General features: G+C 46.8%; 1 protein-coding gene and 1 long non-coding RNA gene across 2 annotated transcripts in view; both read left to right on the top strand.

Moving 5' to 3' along the window:
• The window catches only part of LOC138365094 (tripartite motif-containing protein 59-like), a 91120-nt gene that overhangs the window by 13787 nt on the left and 59970 nt on the right, over window positions 1-17363 (top strand). Inside the window, exon 2 of the mRNA XM_069325205.1 lies at window positions 16253-16323. Within this exon, the coding sequence (XP_069181306.1) occupies window positions 16318-16323 (6 nt within the window). The 5' untranslated portion in view covers window positions 16253-16317. The remainder of the gene's footprint in view (window positions 1-16252; window positions 16324-17363) is intronic.
• On the top strand, window positions 268-976 carry LOC138364947 (uncharacterized). Its single transcript, XR_011228639.1, has 2 exons — window positions 268-578; window positions 779-976. It is a non-coding gene; the product is annotated as an uncharacterized lncRNA (long non-coding RNA).

Raw genomic sequence — 17363 nt, 5'->3', positions numbered from 1 at the left:
TGAGGGTAGTATGATCAGCAAACAATATAGGTTTCAGAATGTTAGAGACATTAGGCAGATCATTGATGTACTGTATATAAGAAATAGGAGAGGTCCCAAGATGCTGCCCTGTGGCACTCCAACGGTTATTGGTAGAGTGGGAGAGGTTATATCATTAATGGCTACACATTGGTGTCTATCACTATGATAGGATTGGATATAGTCCAGGGCATGGCCTTGGATTCCATTGTAACACCGTAAAGGTGTTTTGTTTTGTTGTATTTTATATATACAGTGGTACCTCGCATAACGATTGCCCCAAAAGACGAATATTTTGGGTAACGAACGGCCCGATCGGCGTCAAATCGTCCCGTATGACGAACGCTGGTTTGAGTAACGTCAACACCACATGGTGGGGTCGCGCTGCTGCTTGCACATTCTTAGACGCCTCCGACGATGCACATAAATTATGTTGTTCTTGTTTAAAGATGCTAATGATGCTGGGATATAAAAGGGTGACTGCTGAGATGTTGCAAAGCATTGACGTTTTTGTAGGAAAAAAGAAATGAAATATCTGATATACAACAAATGTCAAAAAAGTTCGTTCGGTGTTCGGCAGGTAGGCTGCTCCATTATAACAATCTTTCTTTGTTTCAAATGTGTTCCATTTGTTTTTTATTTGTCATTTACGTCTCAATAATGGAGAAGCCTACCTTACATACACTGAATAAACCATTATGACATTTTCCTTTCTTCAAATGTGTTCAATATTTATTTTTCATTTGTCTTATAGCAAAAGGTTCGTTCGGTGGTCGGCAGGTAGGCTGCTCCATGTTTCTTACATACAAAAAACGTAAATAATAAAAAATATGAAGAATTTTGAAAACCAGTACAAATGTCAAAAATGTTCGTTCGGTGGTCTACAGGTCGACTGCTCCATGTTTCTTAAAAAAAAAAAAAACGAAAAATAAAAGAACTGTTGAAACAATTTGAAAAATGGACAAATGTCATAAAGGTTCGTTCAGTGTTTGTCGGGTAGGCTGCTCCATTATTGAGACGTAAGTGATAAATACAAAACAAATGGAACACATTTGAAACAAAGAAAGATTGTCATAATGGAGCAGCCTACCCAACAAACACTGAACGAACCTTTTGCTATAACGAATATGAAAGACAAGGGCTGCTGGCTGGGTTAGTAGTGCGTGAGCAACCATTTGTAGCACACGTGCCTCTGGCTCTCAAACACCTGTCCCACACGGTGTTGAAAGACTGTACTCAGTCAGTGCAATTCAGACCCTATTGTTTGAAGAACATAAGGGTCATAACATTGGTGAAGCTAGGCGCAATAAGGGCTTAACACAACGGTCGGATGCCTGTGATACAGCACCTATGAGGATGATACAGCGAGCGTATCCAGGTGTAGCTCTGAGCCCCACCCTTGCCATCTCTAATGTATATAGATGATACATAGATGAATCGTTTTCTGCGTTCAGTGATGATGCATCTGATACAAGTAGCATAGATGAACAGTGTTAGCGGCTTCCATGGTGGTGGTGTTTATTGATATTTTTAAGAATACCTGAATCTTTTCCTGACTGATGGACACTCTTTGAGGCTAGCTGAATCTCTTCCTGACTGATGGACACTCTTTGAGGCTAGCTGAATCTCTTCCTGTGTGGGACCTTACAAAGCGATCTTTTCAAGACTACCTTACAAATTGAGCTTTTCCTATAATCGTTTCAATACTACCTTATGCTTTACAAGCTTGGCTATATACCACCTACAAGTACTAAAGCCAAGGGTGCACGCGAGTGCATTATTTGCAAGCACACAGAACGATGAAACAGGAAACAAAAATCTATCTGTAGCTGGTGCAAGGAGAGCAAAGTCGCGCTGTGTACCATTGACTACTTCGTTGACTATTACGCACCTCCAAAGTACTGAGTGTGTAATACAGTGTGTTACTGTGTAAATAGTATGTGAAACTGTACATATTGTAATATTAGTGCATTTTTACCACATAATATTGTGACAATAAACATTTATTGTGGACACATTACTGACACATGTATCACAGTTTCATGGAAAATTATGAACATTCTACTGTATACATATTGTAAAGGTCACAAATATGCATCATATACGATAAAAGAAACAAATAAAACCGCATTGGAAATGCATAGGAAAAATATTTGAAAATATATTTGTGGCAACACGCGGTGCTTGAATGGCCTGCGCGACCGTGTCTGGGAGCTTCACACACGGGCGACCAGCCCCTGATGACGTCACAGCGCACCTTGTCCACGCCCTCACAGCCAAAGTAAGTGGAATTTGGTAATTATTTTTACATAGACATGTTCAGGGACGGTAATTTATCATTTTACAAAGAAAAATTATATTTTGGGGAACATTTGATGTCATGCACACTAGGGAAATTTCACAATAAACACAGTGCATCACACTGGTTACATGGGGGACTCTCGTTTTGTATGACGTCCGTTTCACATGACGAACATGGAACGGATTAAATTCGTTATGGGAGATACCACTGTATATATATATATATATATATATATATATATATATATATATATATATATATATATATATATATATATATATATATATATTCAGTCGGCCTGAAACTCACACCTCTAAGCGTTAATGACCTCAAGTTGACCTGAGGTCAGCTCAAGCAAATTTCACCTTGCTTCTGCTAATCTGATAATTGTAGCCTGATAGCCTTCAAACAAGCCGCCAGTTTTAGGTGTGGCTTGGTAGAGTGCCTGGGGCTATCTACTTGTGGGCAGAGTTAGCTACTAGGTTTCCCAATATACACTTGAAGAGCTGTAGATTCGGGAGGATAAGCAATAGGAGAACAGCCAGCAGAGCAGAACAGAGGACAGCATAGCCAGGGAGGCTGTCAGCCGGACGGGGCGGGACTGTTCCTGTCAACTACAGTCCCCCCCCCTCCCTCTCTATCCAGCTATTGGCAGACACTTGGTGAGTTGAACATGGAAGGTGACTTAGTCGTGTTTAATAGTGTTGTGTGACTAGCAGGGGCAGACAGTGGTAATGGTCTCAAATTCTTGGGTAGTGGCTCACTTTGTAATTTAATAGTGAACCTTCAGTTTGTTTGCTTGAATTATGATATCTATCCTTTTAAATATACTTGATGAATTTATTGAGAAATTCACTTACTTTTAATCTGATTTTAATTGTTCCTAGATTTGGGATTTTTGGATACAATATGCAGACTAAAGTGTAGAGTACTCTTGAGACTATGGGATTAAAGAATCTTGCCTGGAACATGATTCCAGTTGACTTATGCTAATAACATCTTTTGATACAGACAAGCTCCATTCCTTGTCATGTATGTACTGTCTAGAATGGATGGTGGCAGCACTACTACTACTACTGTCTACTTTTGTACTTCTACCTACCTACCTACCCTTCTACCTCTACCTCCACTCATCTCTGTACAATCTCTCTCTTCTCCCTCCGCCCCTCTCCAAACTCTCCCTTTCAACTGACAACCCTCCTTGCTCCTCCCACCTCCCTACCTCTCTCATCCCAAACCCTCACTCATTACTTCATTATCCATTTCTTCCCTATTGGTTCTCGTATACGATTGTGGCAGTGAAATGGTTCTGGAGTTTCTCTGGAGTTTGTGGGTAGCTGATCAAGTTACGGTGCCTTGTAGTTGTAGCACCTAGGTAATCAAATACCTGGGTTACAAGGTGTTGAACAAGAGAGGTTGCAGTAGAAACTCTGGGGGGAACTCTAGAATAGTTGACTAACTGGGGGGTGAACTAATGGACTAAAGAGAGCTATTTCCCCCACCCCCCGTTACACCATAATGATGGAGTTTACGTAAGAGGTAGTTGTGATTAACAGTATCAAAGGCCTTTCTCAGGTCAATGAAGAGTCCAATCGGAAACTCATTTTTGTCAAGGGCTGAGTAAATTATATCAAGGAGACTAATAATTGCATTGTTGGTACTCTTTTTGGGAGCAGAAACCAAACTGACGGGGGCTGAGTATGTCAAATTTTACGAGGTAGGAGTAGAGCTGTTTGTAGATATTTTTTTCAAATATTTTTGATAGTATGGGTAGGTTTGATATTGGTCTATAATTGTTTATGTCTGCCGGATTGCCTCCTTTATGAACTGGTGTTACTCTTGCTTTTTTAAGGATATCAGGGAAGGTATGACACTAGGGATTTGTTGAACAACAGAGCTATGGGTGGCGCAAGGGCATGGGAGGCGCTCTTGTATACAGTGGATGGGATTTCACTGATGTTCCCAGCTTTGGTTTTTAGTGAGTGTATGATGGACACAACATCTGTCGGGCTGACTGGTGAAAGGAGAAGATAGTTTGTATAGCTGCCTGAAAGATATGTATTGATATGTGTCTGAGTCTGTGGGATTTTACTGGCAAGGTTAGCACCAACCGATGAAAAGAAGCTATTAAATTCATTTGCCATTTTTAAATCAGTTGACACTGTGTAGCTATCCTTAGAGAGTATTATCTGGTTGTGGGAGTGTCCTTTTGTTCCTAGGATATTAGAGATGGTTTTCCATGTGTTTTTCATGTTGCCTTTTGCTTCTTTGAATCTATTCTCATAATATGAAAGTTTAGCTTTTCTTATGATACTGGTAAGCACTGATGAGTACCTTTTAACTACTTCCTTTGTAACTAGGCCAATCCTAGATTTCTTTTCATATTCAAGTTTTTTGTTGATTGATTTGAGTATGCCACTTGTGAGCCACGGATTGTTTATTCTTTTGTCAGTTACTTGTTTGATAAGGAGGGGACAGTGAGTATTGAAGAAGTTTAGAGTTTTGGAGAGAAAGAGGTTAGTTAACCCTTGCACTGCTCACCTATTTTCGGCAAAAACGTCTTGGTGCAATTGTCAAGGACATATTTTTGTTATTTTTACAAATGTTCAGGTAAATTTAATGTCAAAATGTTTCCAAAGTCAACTATTTCCATTTCAAAACACAAATAGTAATGAAAACATTAAAAAACATTAAAATATAGCCAAATTAAAAAACAAAAAGCACAACTCTCTGAGCGCCTAAAGGCGCTTTGCGCAGTGCAGTGGTTAATGAGTTTATATCCTGTGTATTCTTGAATTCAGATTCCCAGTTAATATTGTGAAGTGCATTTGAGAGATTGCCTAAAGCTGATTCACTGTGTAGCCTAAATGAGAGTTTCTTGCTTTCTGGTGGTGTTATGTCCATGTTTGCTATGAGGAAGGTACGATAGTGGTCAGTTGTTCAATCATAGATTATACAAGATGTAAGGTGTATATTATATTCTACGATCAAACAGTGTTTTTGCTGTTATTACACTATATACACACATTGTATATAACCATCTACATATGTGTTCACCATAACGAACCACTAAGTTGGTATGGTGAGCCCAAAAAACAAGATTGAGCAGCCACACCCAACCAGCCCTCCCTCACTTCTCCAACACCTTACTCGCCAACATTCCTCCTCCCACCATACTGTTATTGTTTTTATTACACTATTTACACACATTATGTATAAATATCAACATGTTTTATTCACCATAACCGTACAACTAAACTCGTATTATGTCCAAACAGCACAGTGGCCACCATACACTGCATGACAAGTCACACAGCAGACGACAATGCTACGAGTACGATACCACCTCCCTCACCAAAATGGTTCCTCCCAATATACTCCTGTTGCTGTTTATTACACTATATACACACACATTATATATATGTATCTACATTTGTGTTCACCATAGTGAACCACTAAGCTAGTATGGTGAGCAAAACAAGAGTGGCTGCCACACACTGACGCTACCTCAATTCCCTCCCTCCCTCACCAAAATTCCACCTCCCACGATACTATGCACAGCACTAATTATCACCACAATCCTGCTATTATCGTCCTATCATGGCTAAATAATACCAGTTACATATATATTTTGACATTATTTGGCAATGCTGTGGTCACAAGCTGAACAGCAGTGCTGTGAGCTCATGCTGCGTGCGCCAGCCTTGGTTGCTCACTCAGTATTGAGGCTCTTACACCCGGGAATGTTGCCCACGATTTTTTTTTAAATGACGTCTGTTTATAAGAGCCCTGAGGAGGCTGATGTGAACCCCATGTAGCTGCGGGAGTTTTGAATCATACGCTATACCTATAAGATCCCTGAGGTGTGTTACGCACCACCCGTCAAGCGCCTACAAGCTCGTTGCGCAGTGCAGTGGTTAAGTATCTCGTCTTCCTCAGAGAGCAGAACTTCCATAATGTCTAAATTCATAGCTCAGGCATTAGCCTCGGACATTAGCCAGACAAAGCCTTTTGAGAGCATAGATAACCCTTAATCCATGGGCTGTATTACAGATGTAGTGTTTGATGGTAAAGCCATACATGTTATTTTGCCATCAAGCGATGTTAATTTAGCAATGGGGTGAGCTGGGGCATTATCTGTCAACAGCATTACCTTTACCTCAGCAGGATGAATTCTATACTCATTGATCTGCTGCTTTTTTACTAATTTATAAAAGGCATTCTGGAACCAATCCTCAAAAATAATCTGTGTGAACCAGGCATTTTTTGTGTTGTAGTAGATGACAGGTAGTCTGTTCATGCAGTTTTTCAATGCTTTTGGGTTGGCAGATTTCCCAACAATTGCATACTTTGTTCGGTGACTGCCATCTGCGTTAGAGCACAATCTTGTTAATGATGCCATGCCTCTCTTTAAATCGACATTCCCATTCAATGCTAGCCTTGAAATTGTCTGTGTTTAACTTTACAGCAAGTCTTTCAGCTGCATTTCTAATAGAATCAACTGAAACAGCAATTCCTTTCGCACCATGCTGTGTAAACCATTTAAATACAGACGAGTCCAAATCCGTATACTTTGCAGGCCTCAATTTTTCCTGTTGCCTATTGCATGAGTTTGAGCAAAGAATTTCTTAATATTATCCTCTGCTTTTTTATATCACAAATTGTAGTTTTACCGATGTTGAATTCTTGGGCAAGTCGAGTGACAGAGTATCCACGCTCTACTTTCTCTGTGAAGTCAACTGTCTGATCAATTGACAAATGTTTTCTCTTTTGGTTTATACCTTCAATACCATGAATGCTGCTCTGAGACATCTTGACAGATTAAATGAGTTCAAACAGTAAAAATTGTTGAAATTTATCACAAAAATCCTTTGCACGTGAACCCGATGTTTTTACCCCAGGAAGAGGAGAAGCACATGGTGCCAGCCATCTCATCCAGGCCCAACGCATTAACATGACTTGTGCTTATTTTATAGGCATACTGAAAATTTAATGTACATATTGACTGTTACAAATTGTTTTATTTAAAATATTATTATTGTTATAATTAGAGAAATATTGTTAGTTTTGAAGTTTTATGCATTTTATACAGTACAGTTCTGTATTAACCCTTCAGCTGTGCATGGCATACATATACGACAGGACCTGATGGCAAAGTTCAATTTCTCAAATTTGCTCTAATGCTTTCCAGTTTTTTGTGCATATTAGCAAATCCTGCAACTTTGTCTAAATGATCACAAACGTAACTTGAAAAATACGAAAATAAAAAATAATTATAAAATTGAATATTGAATACTTCAGATTTTGAGATCAGCTGCAAAAATATATACTATCACCAATTGTTCATTTGGTGTTATTTTGCTCACAGAATAGTATATGATCTTCATTTTCATAGATTTAGAATATATGTTTTCAGTTTAGTTTACTGTAAAAAAAATCGTCAATGTGGCATTTGAATTATGCGTCAAATTTAGAAAAAAATTGATAACTACAAACGTTTAGGGTCTGTGAAAAATCCATTCTAATAGGATTGTAGAACAGACAGCTGTGAACGTTATTTGCAAAAATGGTGAGAATCAGTCCGGGCGGTGGTGGATGATGACAAGACCACACACTAGAATGTGAAGGGACGACGACGTTTCAGTCCATCCTGGACCATTCTCAAGTCGATTGTGATGAGGAAGTAGAGACAGGCAATAAAAAGGCACGAGAGATGAGGAGCAAAGTAAGGTGTAGTAGAGGGGCTAGTTGTAGGAACTGTAGAGGGCCTATTGGCCCATACGAGGCAGTTCCTATTATAACCACCGAAAGAGAAGGAGAAAATAATGAGAAGAGGAAAGCAAGGGAATGTAGGAGAAGACAATGAACAGAAAAAAGAGAGAAAAAAGAGAAAGAAAGGTAAATGGAAAGGGTAAGCTTATGTAAGGTCACGTTTGTTAGAAAGATTAGAGCATTTGAGTATATACTGTGAAAGGGAAGAGTCCACAGCAACAAAGCCAGGACTCAAGCTCATGTTGGGTACATTGTGTATTAGAGCCGATTCAACAAGACGGCGTCTGTGTAGAGTAGAGGCAGGAAAGATTATTTTGGAGGAAGACTAATCAATGAGATGATTAGAATCCCTCACATGGCAGAAGAGAGCATTGTTAGTGTCTGCAGACTTAACACTTCACTGGATATGTGGGCCTGCGGGCCGCTACAAGCAACAGCCTGGTGGATCAAACGTTCACAAGTCAAGCCTGGCCTCAGGCCGGACTTGGGGGAGTAGAAGAACTCCCAGAACCCCATCAACCAGGTATCAGTCAGAAACTGTATTTTTTGAAGCTGACTCAAAGTTTGAGATAATTGAAGTTGAAGTTATCAACAATGAATAAGGTAGTTCTAATTCATTAATTTACTTAGATGTTTTAATAAACGTTGTTTGGCATTCGTATTCGAATATGTGAAAGTTGTAGGTCAATATGTGTTGAAATGATGTTAAGAAAAAATAACCCCCCAAAAAACTAAATATAGGGAAAATTATAATGATTTAGAGGATAAAAATGTATACTTTATAGAAGTGATAAAGCCCTAATCTGGTCCCTAATCATCAAAACCGCCTAAAGAGAAAAAGAAAATAGAATTTGAAATCTGTGAAAAACTCAGTCAAAAAAAATCAAAGTCCCAAGTTCTGCCAGTTGTGACTGATTTATTTGGTGACCAATTTCATTCTATCTTGACATAGTTAGGGATGGGTATGCACTCTCCAGGATGTAGAGGTTACAACAAAATGAAATAAACAAAGGCGACAAAAAAAATGGACATTGGTGAAAGTAACAGATATTAACATTAGGCAATGCATTTTTATGATATTTAACAGAATAGAGCATGATAACATATTCATTATTATTGGTATTATGATGTATTACTCAGCAATGCTATACAGACACCAACTGCATATCCACTTTGTGGACACTTCTTGCTACTATTCTTCTTCTTTGTACATTGGTCAAGTGCTTGTATCTCTTTATTACTGCATTATCCCTCAGTTCCAGTTAATAGGAGCTGTTCTCCTTATCAACAAAATGTTCTCCTTTTTAAACAAAATTGTCTAAAATACATTTCTGAAAATATTGAATGAAACTTTCATGATGCTTAAGCCAATAAGTTGGAGATTTGTTTAACATTTAATATTAATTTTCACATAATTCAAATATTTTCTGGGGGGAGCCCCGTCGGCTCCCCGGAGCTATCCCAGGCTGATATGCTAATGTCAGACTTTGGCATCAGTCATGTGTATGGAGTTCTTAGGCCTACCGGGGACCACGGCCAGAACCGGGCCCCCTCAGAGAGGCAAGGGGAGCAATGGCCTATAGAAGCCCCCGTGTAGTTGGAAGCATTCTATGTCTGCCATCGACCGGAACAGGCACCCAGAAAGGTAAGCGCCCCAAAACAAACCCCTATTCTGGTTAAAATTGCTACCTAATACCGAACTAGTGGATAGAACTCCCCAACCGAAAACAAGCAAATTAGTGTGACGTCACACACTGCCGCGCCGCTGTCTGCGCAGCTCCCCCCTCCCCGGGAGGGGGAAGGGGGAGCCCCAGACCCCCCGCGCCGGCTACCCACACCTTAGTTCTTGAGGCTGATGCTATAGGCGATGGTCGTGTGCTCTGGCTCCGGTGTCGCTACTGCACTGTGCTTTGAGTGTGGTGTTAGTTTTGTGGGTGCGAGAGCCAGGAGTTATCTTCAGTACTCGGGCTGCATGCGCCTAGGGCTGCCTTCCCTAGGTGCCCTGTAAGTACTGCCCTTGGGGCTTGGGGCCGCCTTCCACAGGCTCCTCGGGGTCTGCCTCTGCTGGTCCGTTTTACCTTTCGGTTTTTCGGCCGCCTGTTGGGCTCTTGGGTGTTCTGTTCTCCCTTGTTACCGGCAGGTAAGAGGCAGTTTGCACTGGTAGGGGCGCAGGGTGCTGCTCAGCTTGTATTTCCCGACATCGCGGCCGGCTCTGTTCCTTGGGGTTCGCTGTCCTCTTGCGGGGTTTTGTTTTTCTTTTTGTTTTTGCCTGGTGGGGGGTTCTATCATTTTATTCAGTTTGTTTTTGCCCTTCCACTGTTCTCCTCGGTGGCGCCCCCTGCTAGGTCCCCGTGAGTGTACACGTCCCTGGGGTTCAGCTTTAGAAGTTTGCTTGGTAGTTTTGGGCGCCGGTTTGCAGCACCCTGCCTGGGACTACCTGAGCGCGAGTCCTCTTAAAGTAAACGCTCAGGACCCTGGGAATCCCCTAGGGGGCGCGTGGGTCCGATGGATGTGACCCCGGAGTCCCCACTCGCTGTGTGCGAGTTTGAGGGTTGCTCGGTCCCCTTGTCTCAGGGTGACCCTCATTGTTTTTGCCTCTGCCACGCTGCCTGTTGGGTCGGTGATACTTTCGACCCTGAGTCCTGTGAGTGTTGCTGCTTGCTTGTGACTCAATTTACCCAATCCTCTGATGATTCTATTCGGGTACAGGCGGCACGTGCGTTGCAGTCTAGGTTTCGTCTGTTGCAACGCGCTCGGTTGGTTGCTTCCCCGGATGCCCCGGGGCTGCCCCGCTTTGCTTTTCGAGACCCGGACTTGGGGGTGGGGGTCGCTTCGATCCTGGTTCAGTCCGCACCTCCTCGTCCTTCCCCTTCTGTTCGTTCTGGTCCCCCGCCCCTGCTTCCGGCCCCGAAGCGTCTGAGGGTTTCGGGGTCGGAGCAGGGGTTACTTGATCTCGAGACTCGGGCAGCTTCGGGGGTTGCCCCTTCCGGGGGGGCGGCAGAGGCATTCGAGTCTTGTCTCCCGGCCGAAGCTTCAGGGTCTGACCAGTGGGCCCCCCTTCCTCCAGCTTTTCCGGCTGCTCCGTCCTTGTCTTGTGGGGTCGGGGCTTGGGGAGAGGACTCGGCCTCGGGTCCTGTGGTGACGGACCTCGAGGCTGGGGAGGGGCTGACTTGGGGGCCTTGGGCCCCGCTGGACCCCGCCTGGGTTTTTCTTCCCACTGAGCGGGGCTTATTGTTACAAGGAGTGGGGTTTTCTTTCCCCCCCTCTGCGTACGAGTTGGATTTGGTGTCGGCCCCTCCCCGGGGACGGTTCCGTGTTCCCCCAGGTACGTCGGTTCCGTCCTTCCGGAGGTTTTCGGCTTATCGCATCCAACCTGGTGTGGTGCGAGCGGCCTTTGCAGCTTACCTCCTGCGTGACCCGGATTATGCCTCGGAAATGGATCCGTCCACGTTCAGGTTTGGGACTTCGTTCCCTTTCTGGCTCCGTTACGAGGTTCCGGAGTCGTCCTGGCTAGCAGACTGCCCCTTGTTTGGTCTGGATTCCTGGCATTCCTTCTGTCGTTCCCGCACGCTGGAGTGGCGGGAAGCTTCCACGGTGCTTCAGGTTTTCCTGGGGGGTGAACTTGAGTACCTGAATGAGTGCTTGTTTGCCCCTGCCCTTCCCCGCGATGTGGGCGTTATTCAGCTCCATGTGCAGGTTCCCTCCCTTTCGGCGGCGCTCGTGGCGGAGGACTTGCGCGCTCGGGGCCTTTTGTGTTCGGCCTTGCGGTTCTTTTCCCTCCTGGAGCTGTCTTCGGATTGGCTCGTGGAGGATGTGGGGACGCTTGGGTCCGTCCCGGGGTCCGGCACCTTGTCCTCGGCTGCGCGTTCGTCGGCTGCCTTGTTGAAGCTGTTCACGCCGATTTTGCGGGATGCGGTTTCCCTGTTCTATGCTTCCCGTCTCGCGTGTCGGCAGGCGGTGCTGGGTTCCTCCGTGGAATCTGCTTGGGCTCTGGCTCTTAGGCGTTCTTCACCTTTTTGTCCTCTCCTGTTTGGGGAGTCGGCCGTGGCGCAGTTTATTCAGGCTGCGTCGGCGGCTTGTCGTCCGATGTCGGACTTGTTGGTTTTCCGGGGGTCCCGGGGTGGGTCTTCCCGGAAAGGTCGTGCCAGGGCTCGGGGTTCCTCTCGTCGTGGTAGGCCTCTGGTGTCAGGTTTGGGGTTGGCTCCTCCTGCGGACCCTCCCTCGTCTGGTCGGCGCGGTGTTCGCGCTGTGCGGGGTTCTGGGTCTCGTAAGGGTCGCCGGCCCTTTCGCGGTTTGCCCCTTTGACGGGGCGATGGGGGGGCGGCTTGCGCTGTTCGCCCGCGCCTGGTCCCACGATTCGTGGGCCTTTCGGGTCGTGTCTCGCGGCCTGCGGTGGCGTTGGGTGGCCCCTCCCCCCTTTGGGGGGTCGGGGCTGGCGGGGCAGGCTTCTTCCCCTGCGCTCTGTCGAGTCGTCTTGGAGTGGGTACGCTTGGGCGTCGTCGAAACGACGTCGTCCCTCAGATGGGTTTCCCGTCTGTTTCCGGTTCCGAAACGGGACTGTGCGGACCTGCGGTTCATTCTGGACTTGTCCCGTCTGAACCCCTGGGTTCATTGCCCCTCCTTTCGGATGACTACGCTGTCTCAGGTTCGGCTCCTCTTGGAGCCGGGTGCTTGGATGGTGTCCCTGGACCTCCGGGACGCTTATTGGCATGTCCCGATTCATCCGCGGTTCAGGGACTGGCTCGGTTTTGTAGTGGGGCGTCTGAGTTACCGCTTTCGTTGTCTCCCGTTCGGGTTGAACCTGGCACCTCGCGTGTTCACACGCCTTACACGGGTTGTGGTGGCTCGTTTGCGTCTCCTAGGTGTTCGGGTGTTGGCCTACCTCGACGACTGGCTGGTTTGGGCTCCCAGCCAGTCAGCTTGCTTGCTAGCCAGGGATTTGGTTCTTTCCCAGCTCGCCGGGTTCGGGTTCTTGGTGAACTGGAGGAAGTCCCATCTGGTTCCCTCTCAGGTTCGGACTTGGCTGGGTCTCGTGTGGGACTCTCGGACCGCCTCCTTGTCTCTCCCTCCGGAGTCTCTCCTGCGGCTGCGGTCCCGCCTTCGTCTGTTTCTGGAGGGCCCTCGGGTCACCCGGCGGTTGCTCGAGGGGCTGTGCGGGAGCCTGAACTTCGCGATGGTGGTCTACCCGCCGGGTCGGGTTTGGCTTCGACGGCTGTTCTGGTTCCTTCGGGGTTCCCCCTTCCGCCTCTCTCGCGATCGCAGAGTTCGACCCCCGGGGGACTTGCGTCGGTTGCTGCGTCACCGGCTTCCTCTTCGGGTTTTTCGGGGTTCAGTGCCTTGGCGCCTACCCGAGCCCTCGCTCGATGTGTACACGGATGCGTCGTCTCTCGGCTGGGGTTTTGTGACCAGTGCTCATCAGGCCGGCCAGGGGCGTTGGGATCCGTCCTTCCGTCGAGCTCACAGTACGGTGCGGGAGTTCGCGGCAGTGTGGTTTGCTCTGGGGAGGATTCGGGTGGCCCGCGGATCGACGATTCGGCTCCATTCGGACTGCTCTCCGGTGGTTCATTGCCTGAACCGCGGGGGTTCGATGCGGTCCTTGTCTCTTTGGGGTTGGTCGCTTCGGGTGACTCGTCTGCTGAGTTCTCGTGGTTTGGCTCTCCTGGCGGTTCACGTACGGGGCGTGTCCAACGTCTTGGCCGACGCCCTGTCTCGCTTCGTTCCCCTCTCCACGGAGTGGACGGTCGACGACGAGTCCTTCCGTTGGCTTTGCCAGACGTTCGGGCGCCCCGAGGTGGACCTCTTCGCGTCGGCGTGGTCGCGGCGTCTTCCCGTTTATGCGGCGCCCTTCCCCGATTGCGAGGCCGTCGGGGTCGATGCCTTTCGGCTCGACTGGTCGAGGTGGGGGTTCCTGTACCTCTTTCCCCCGGTTCGGCTGTTGCTCCAGGTCCTGACTCGCTTAGAGACTTACCGGGGGAGAGTTGTCCTTCTGGCCCCTTGGTGGCCGGCCCAGCCTTGGTTTCAGGCGCTGGTTGCTCGGTGTCCGAACCCGAGGGTTTTCCCGCGGCTCCGCCTCTTTCAGCAGATCGGGCCGGTACGTCACGTAGCTGGTTCGATCTTCTCCTCGAGTCTTCGCGTATGGTTTTTTTGACTCGAGTCTATCATCATCTCTATGGTGATCAGGTGGCCTCCTTGTTGGTGTCCCACCTGAGGGCTTCTTCTCGGCGGCAGTATGAAGTTTCCTGGCGGTCCTTCCGTTTCTTTTTGCGTCTTCGTCGTGTTAGCTCCTTGTCTGTTCGGGTGGTCTTGTCCTTCCTCTCGTGGTTGTTTCAGGACCGTCATCTTATGCCTAACACTGTCGCTTCGTATCGTGCGGCGCTGGCGGAGCCGCTTCAGCTTGCTTTCGGTATCGATGTTACGTCTGCGCCGTTTCGCAAGCTGTCTCGTGCATTGTTTCACCTCCGGCCTGCTCATGCGTCGCCTGAGCCGTCCTGGTCTTTGGACAGAGTGCTCGCTTTCCTTTCATCTCCTCGTTTCGTTGTGGCCCCTTTGGTCCAGGATTGTTTTTCCAAGGCACTTTTCTTGTTGGCTTTGGCCTCTGGGGGTCGGGTAGGGGAGCTTCATGCTCTCCTCCGGCGCAGGGGTTTCTGCTCTTTTGGTCGTGGTGATAGTTTTGTTCGTTTGCAGCCGTCTCCTTCTTTTCTGGCGAAGAATGAGACTGCTGCGTTCCGGAGGGGTCCATGGGTGGTTGATGCTTGGTTGGTCAGGCCGGGGGTGCATCATGTTTTGTGTCCGGTTGCGGCGCTTCGCCGTTATTTGCGCGCCACAGCTTCTGTGTCCGGGGATGCGCTGTGGGTTGATCCGGTTTCCCTTCTTCCCTGTTCGCGGGTTCGGGTCTCTCAGGTCGTCCGCAGGGTTATTAGGTCTAGCCAGCCTGCGGTCTATCCCCGTGCCCATGACGTTCGTAAGTTCGCGGCTCTTGCTGCCGTCTTTGGGAATATGTCTTGGTCTGATATTCGGGCGCGGGGATTTTGGCGGTTGAACAGGGTCCTGGCTGCTCGTTACCTTGTGAATGTCCCTGGCCCTCGTCGGGCCTGTGTTGCTTTGGGTCGGCGGTTGCAGCCAGTTGTCTCGGCTTCGAGTTGAGGGGTGAGCGACGACCGCCTCCCGGGTAAGTCCCTCTTTTTCTGTCTGTGGGTAGTTAGCTCCGGGGAGCCGACGGGGCTCCCCCCAGAAAACCAGCGTTGAATGTAATGAAACGCCATTTTCTGGGTGAGTCCCGGAGGCTCCCCGGCATCCCTCCCTCCCTCCGGTCGGCGGTTTTTCGCGTTTTTGACATCCAGCCTCAAGAACTGAGGTGTGGGTAGCCGGCGCGGGGGGTCTGGGGCTCCCCCTTCCCCCTCCCGGGGAGGGGGGAGCTGCGCAGACAGCGGCGCGGCAGTGTGTGACGTCACACTAATTTGCTTGTTTTCGGTTGGGGAGTTCTATCCACTAGTTCGGTATTAGGTAGCAATTTTAACCAGAATAGGGGTTTGTTTTGGGGCGCTTACCTTTCTGGGTGCCTGTTCCGGTCGATGGCAGACATAGAATGCTTCCAACTACACGGGGGCTTCTATAGGCCATTGCTCCCCTTGCCTCTCTGAGGGGGCCCGGTTCTGGCCGTGGTCCCCGGTAGGCCTAAGAACTCCATACACATGACTGATGCCAAAGTCTGACATTAGCATATCAGCCTGGGATAGCTCCGGGGAGCCTCCGGGACTCACCCAGAAAATGGCGTTTCATTACATTCAACGCTGGTTTTTTGTCCAGCCCCAGCTTTTACAGTCCAGGCTGTAGCAGCTTTAGGGTTAATACATGTGGTTTGTATTACGTAGGCTGTCAGAGAGGGAAGGGAGGCAGCCGAGAACCTGCCCATACCCCCTTCCCCTTTCTTGCCCACCCTCCTTACTCTTGCCCACCCCTCCTTATTCCTGCCCACCCTCCTTACTCCTGCCCACCCTCCTTACTCCTGCCCACCCGCCTTACTCCTGCCCACCCTCCTTACTTTTGCTCAAAGCACAATACCTAAACAAAATTATTTAATGTATTCTAAACATTTACTATGTTTTGGTGGGGAAAATTTAGTCATAGAAACCTTAAATTTGTTTTATTTTGCCTTAATAGGTAATACTGCTTCCAGTCTCTGCTCAACTACCCAGGACGATAGCAAACACAACTTCTGCCCATTAATGATGGTAAGGACAATTTTATTCTTACTGTACTACAAGTGTGTGTGTGTTTATCATGTTGATGTCAATAACCAGTGATTGTGAGTGTATTAATCAAGATATTTTCATTAACTAGTGTATTAATGTTGATGTTGTCATTTACCAGTGATAGCGAGTGTATTAATTATAGTCATTACCCAGTGATGGTGAGTGTATTAATCATATTGTCATTACTCAGTGATGGTGAGTGTATTAATCATATTGTCATTACCCAGTGATGGTGAGTGTATTAATCATATTGGCATGACCCAGTGATGTTGAGTGTATTAACCCGTTTGTTGCTAAGGGCTATTTGTCCCTTGTCACCCACAGGCGTGTAACAAAAAAGAAAAAAAAAATTCTTCCTAACCTGTTAACTTGTGTTCCCTGACCTCGAGAGAGAGAGAAAAATTAATCGTACATACAAATGACATAAATGAGCCGACAATATGAGCGATGAGGTCACACCCTGCATGCTTGCTCATGCAAGGTGCGTCCCAGAGGCATTGCGCGTAGTCTTCAAACAGTCAGAATTGCCACAAATTTATTTTTGCTGCATTATTTACAGTGTCTAGGCGTATTTTATCACAAATATTATTCACTAATTGTGTTACATATAATGTTACTTCATGTTCAATGGTAATAAATGTTGCATACATTGAGTATACACATGCACACAAAAATATTTTCCCATTATGCAAATATAATATGTATTCACATTGTTTATTATTATATTTACACACATGCACACACTATTTACAGGTTTTTGCACTATTATTGCACATTTAGAATTCTTGGAGAGAGTGGTAGTTGTAGAAGCAGTTGACAGCACACAATGGGACTGCACACGCTTCGCACCATGTTTGCACAAGTTTACGTTTCTGATCTCTCTTATTGTTCTACAAACTAAGCAATCACGTTGGCCTATTGCACGCTTTCCAGCTGGTGGCAAATGTTTTAGTCTGTGTGCTTGAAAGCCCTCCGTGTGAGCGAGCCTGGGTGCAGCAACATACTGCAACACTGCGTTC

Source organism: Procambarus clarkii, chromosome 15 (assembly GCF_040958095.1).
Source record: "Procambarus clarkii isolate CNS0578487 chromosome 15, FALCON_Pclarkii_2.0, whole genome shotgun sequence".
NCBI classification, from domain to species: Eukaryota; Metazoa; Arthropoda; class Malacostraca; order Decapoda; family Cambaridae; genus Procambarus; species Procambarus clarkii.
Note: the sequence above shows the minus strand (reverse complement) of the source record. Positions and strands in the feature narration are given on the sequence as shown.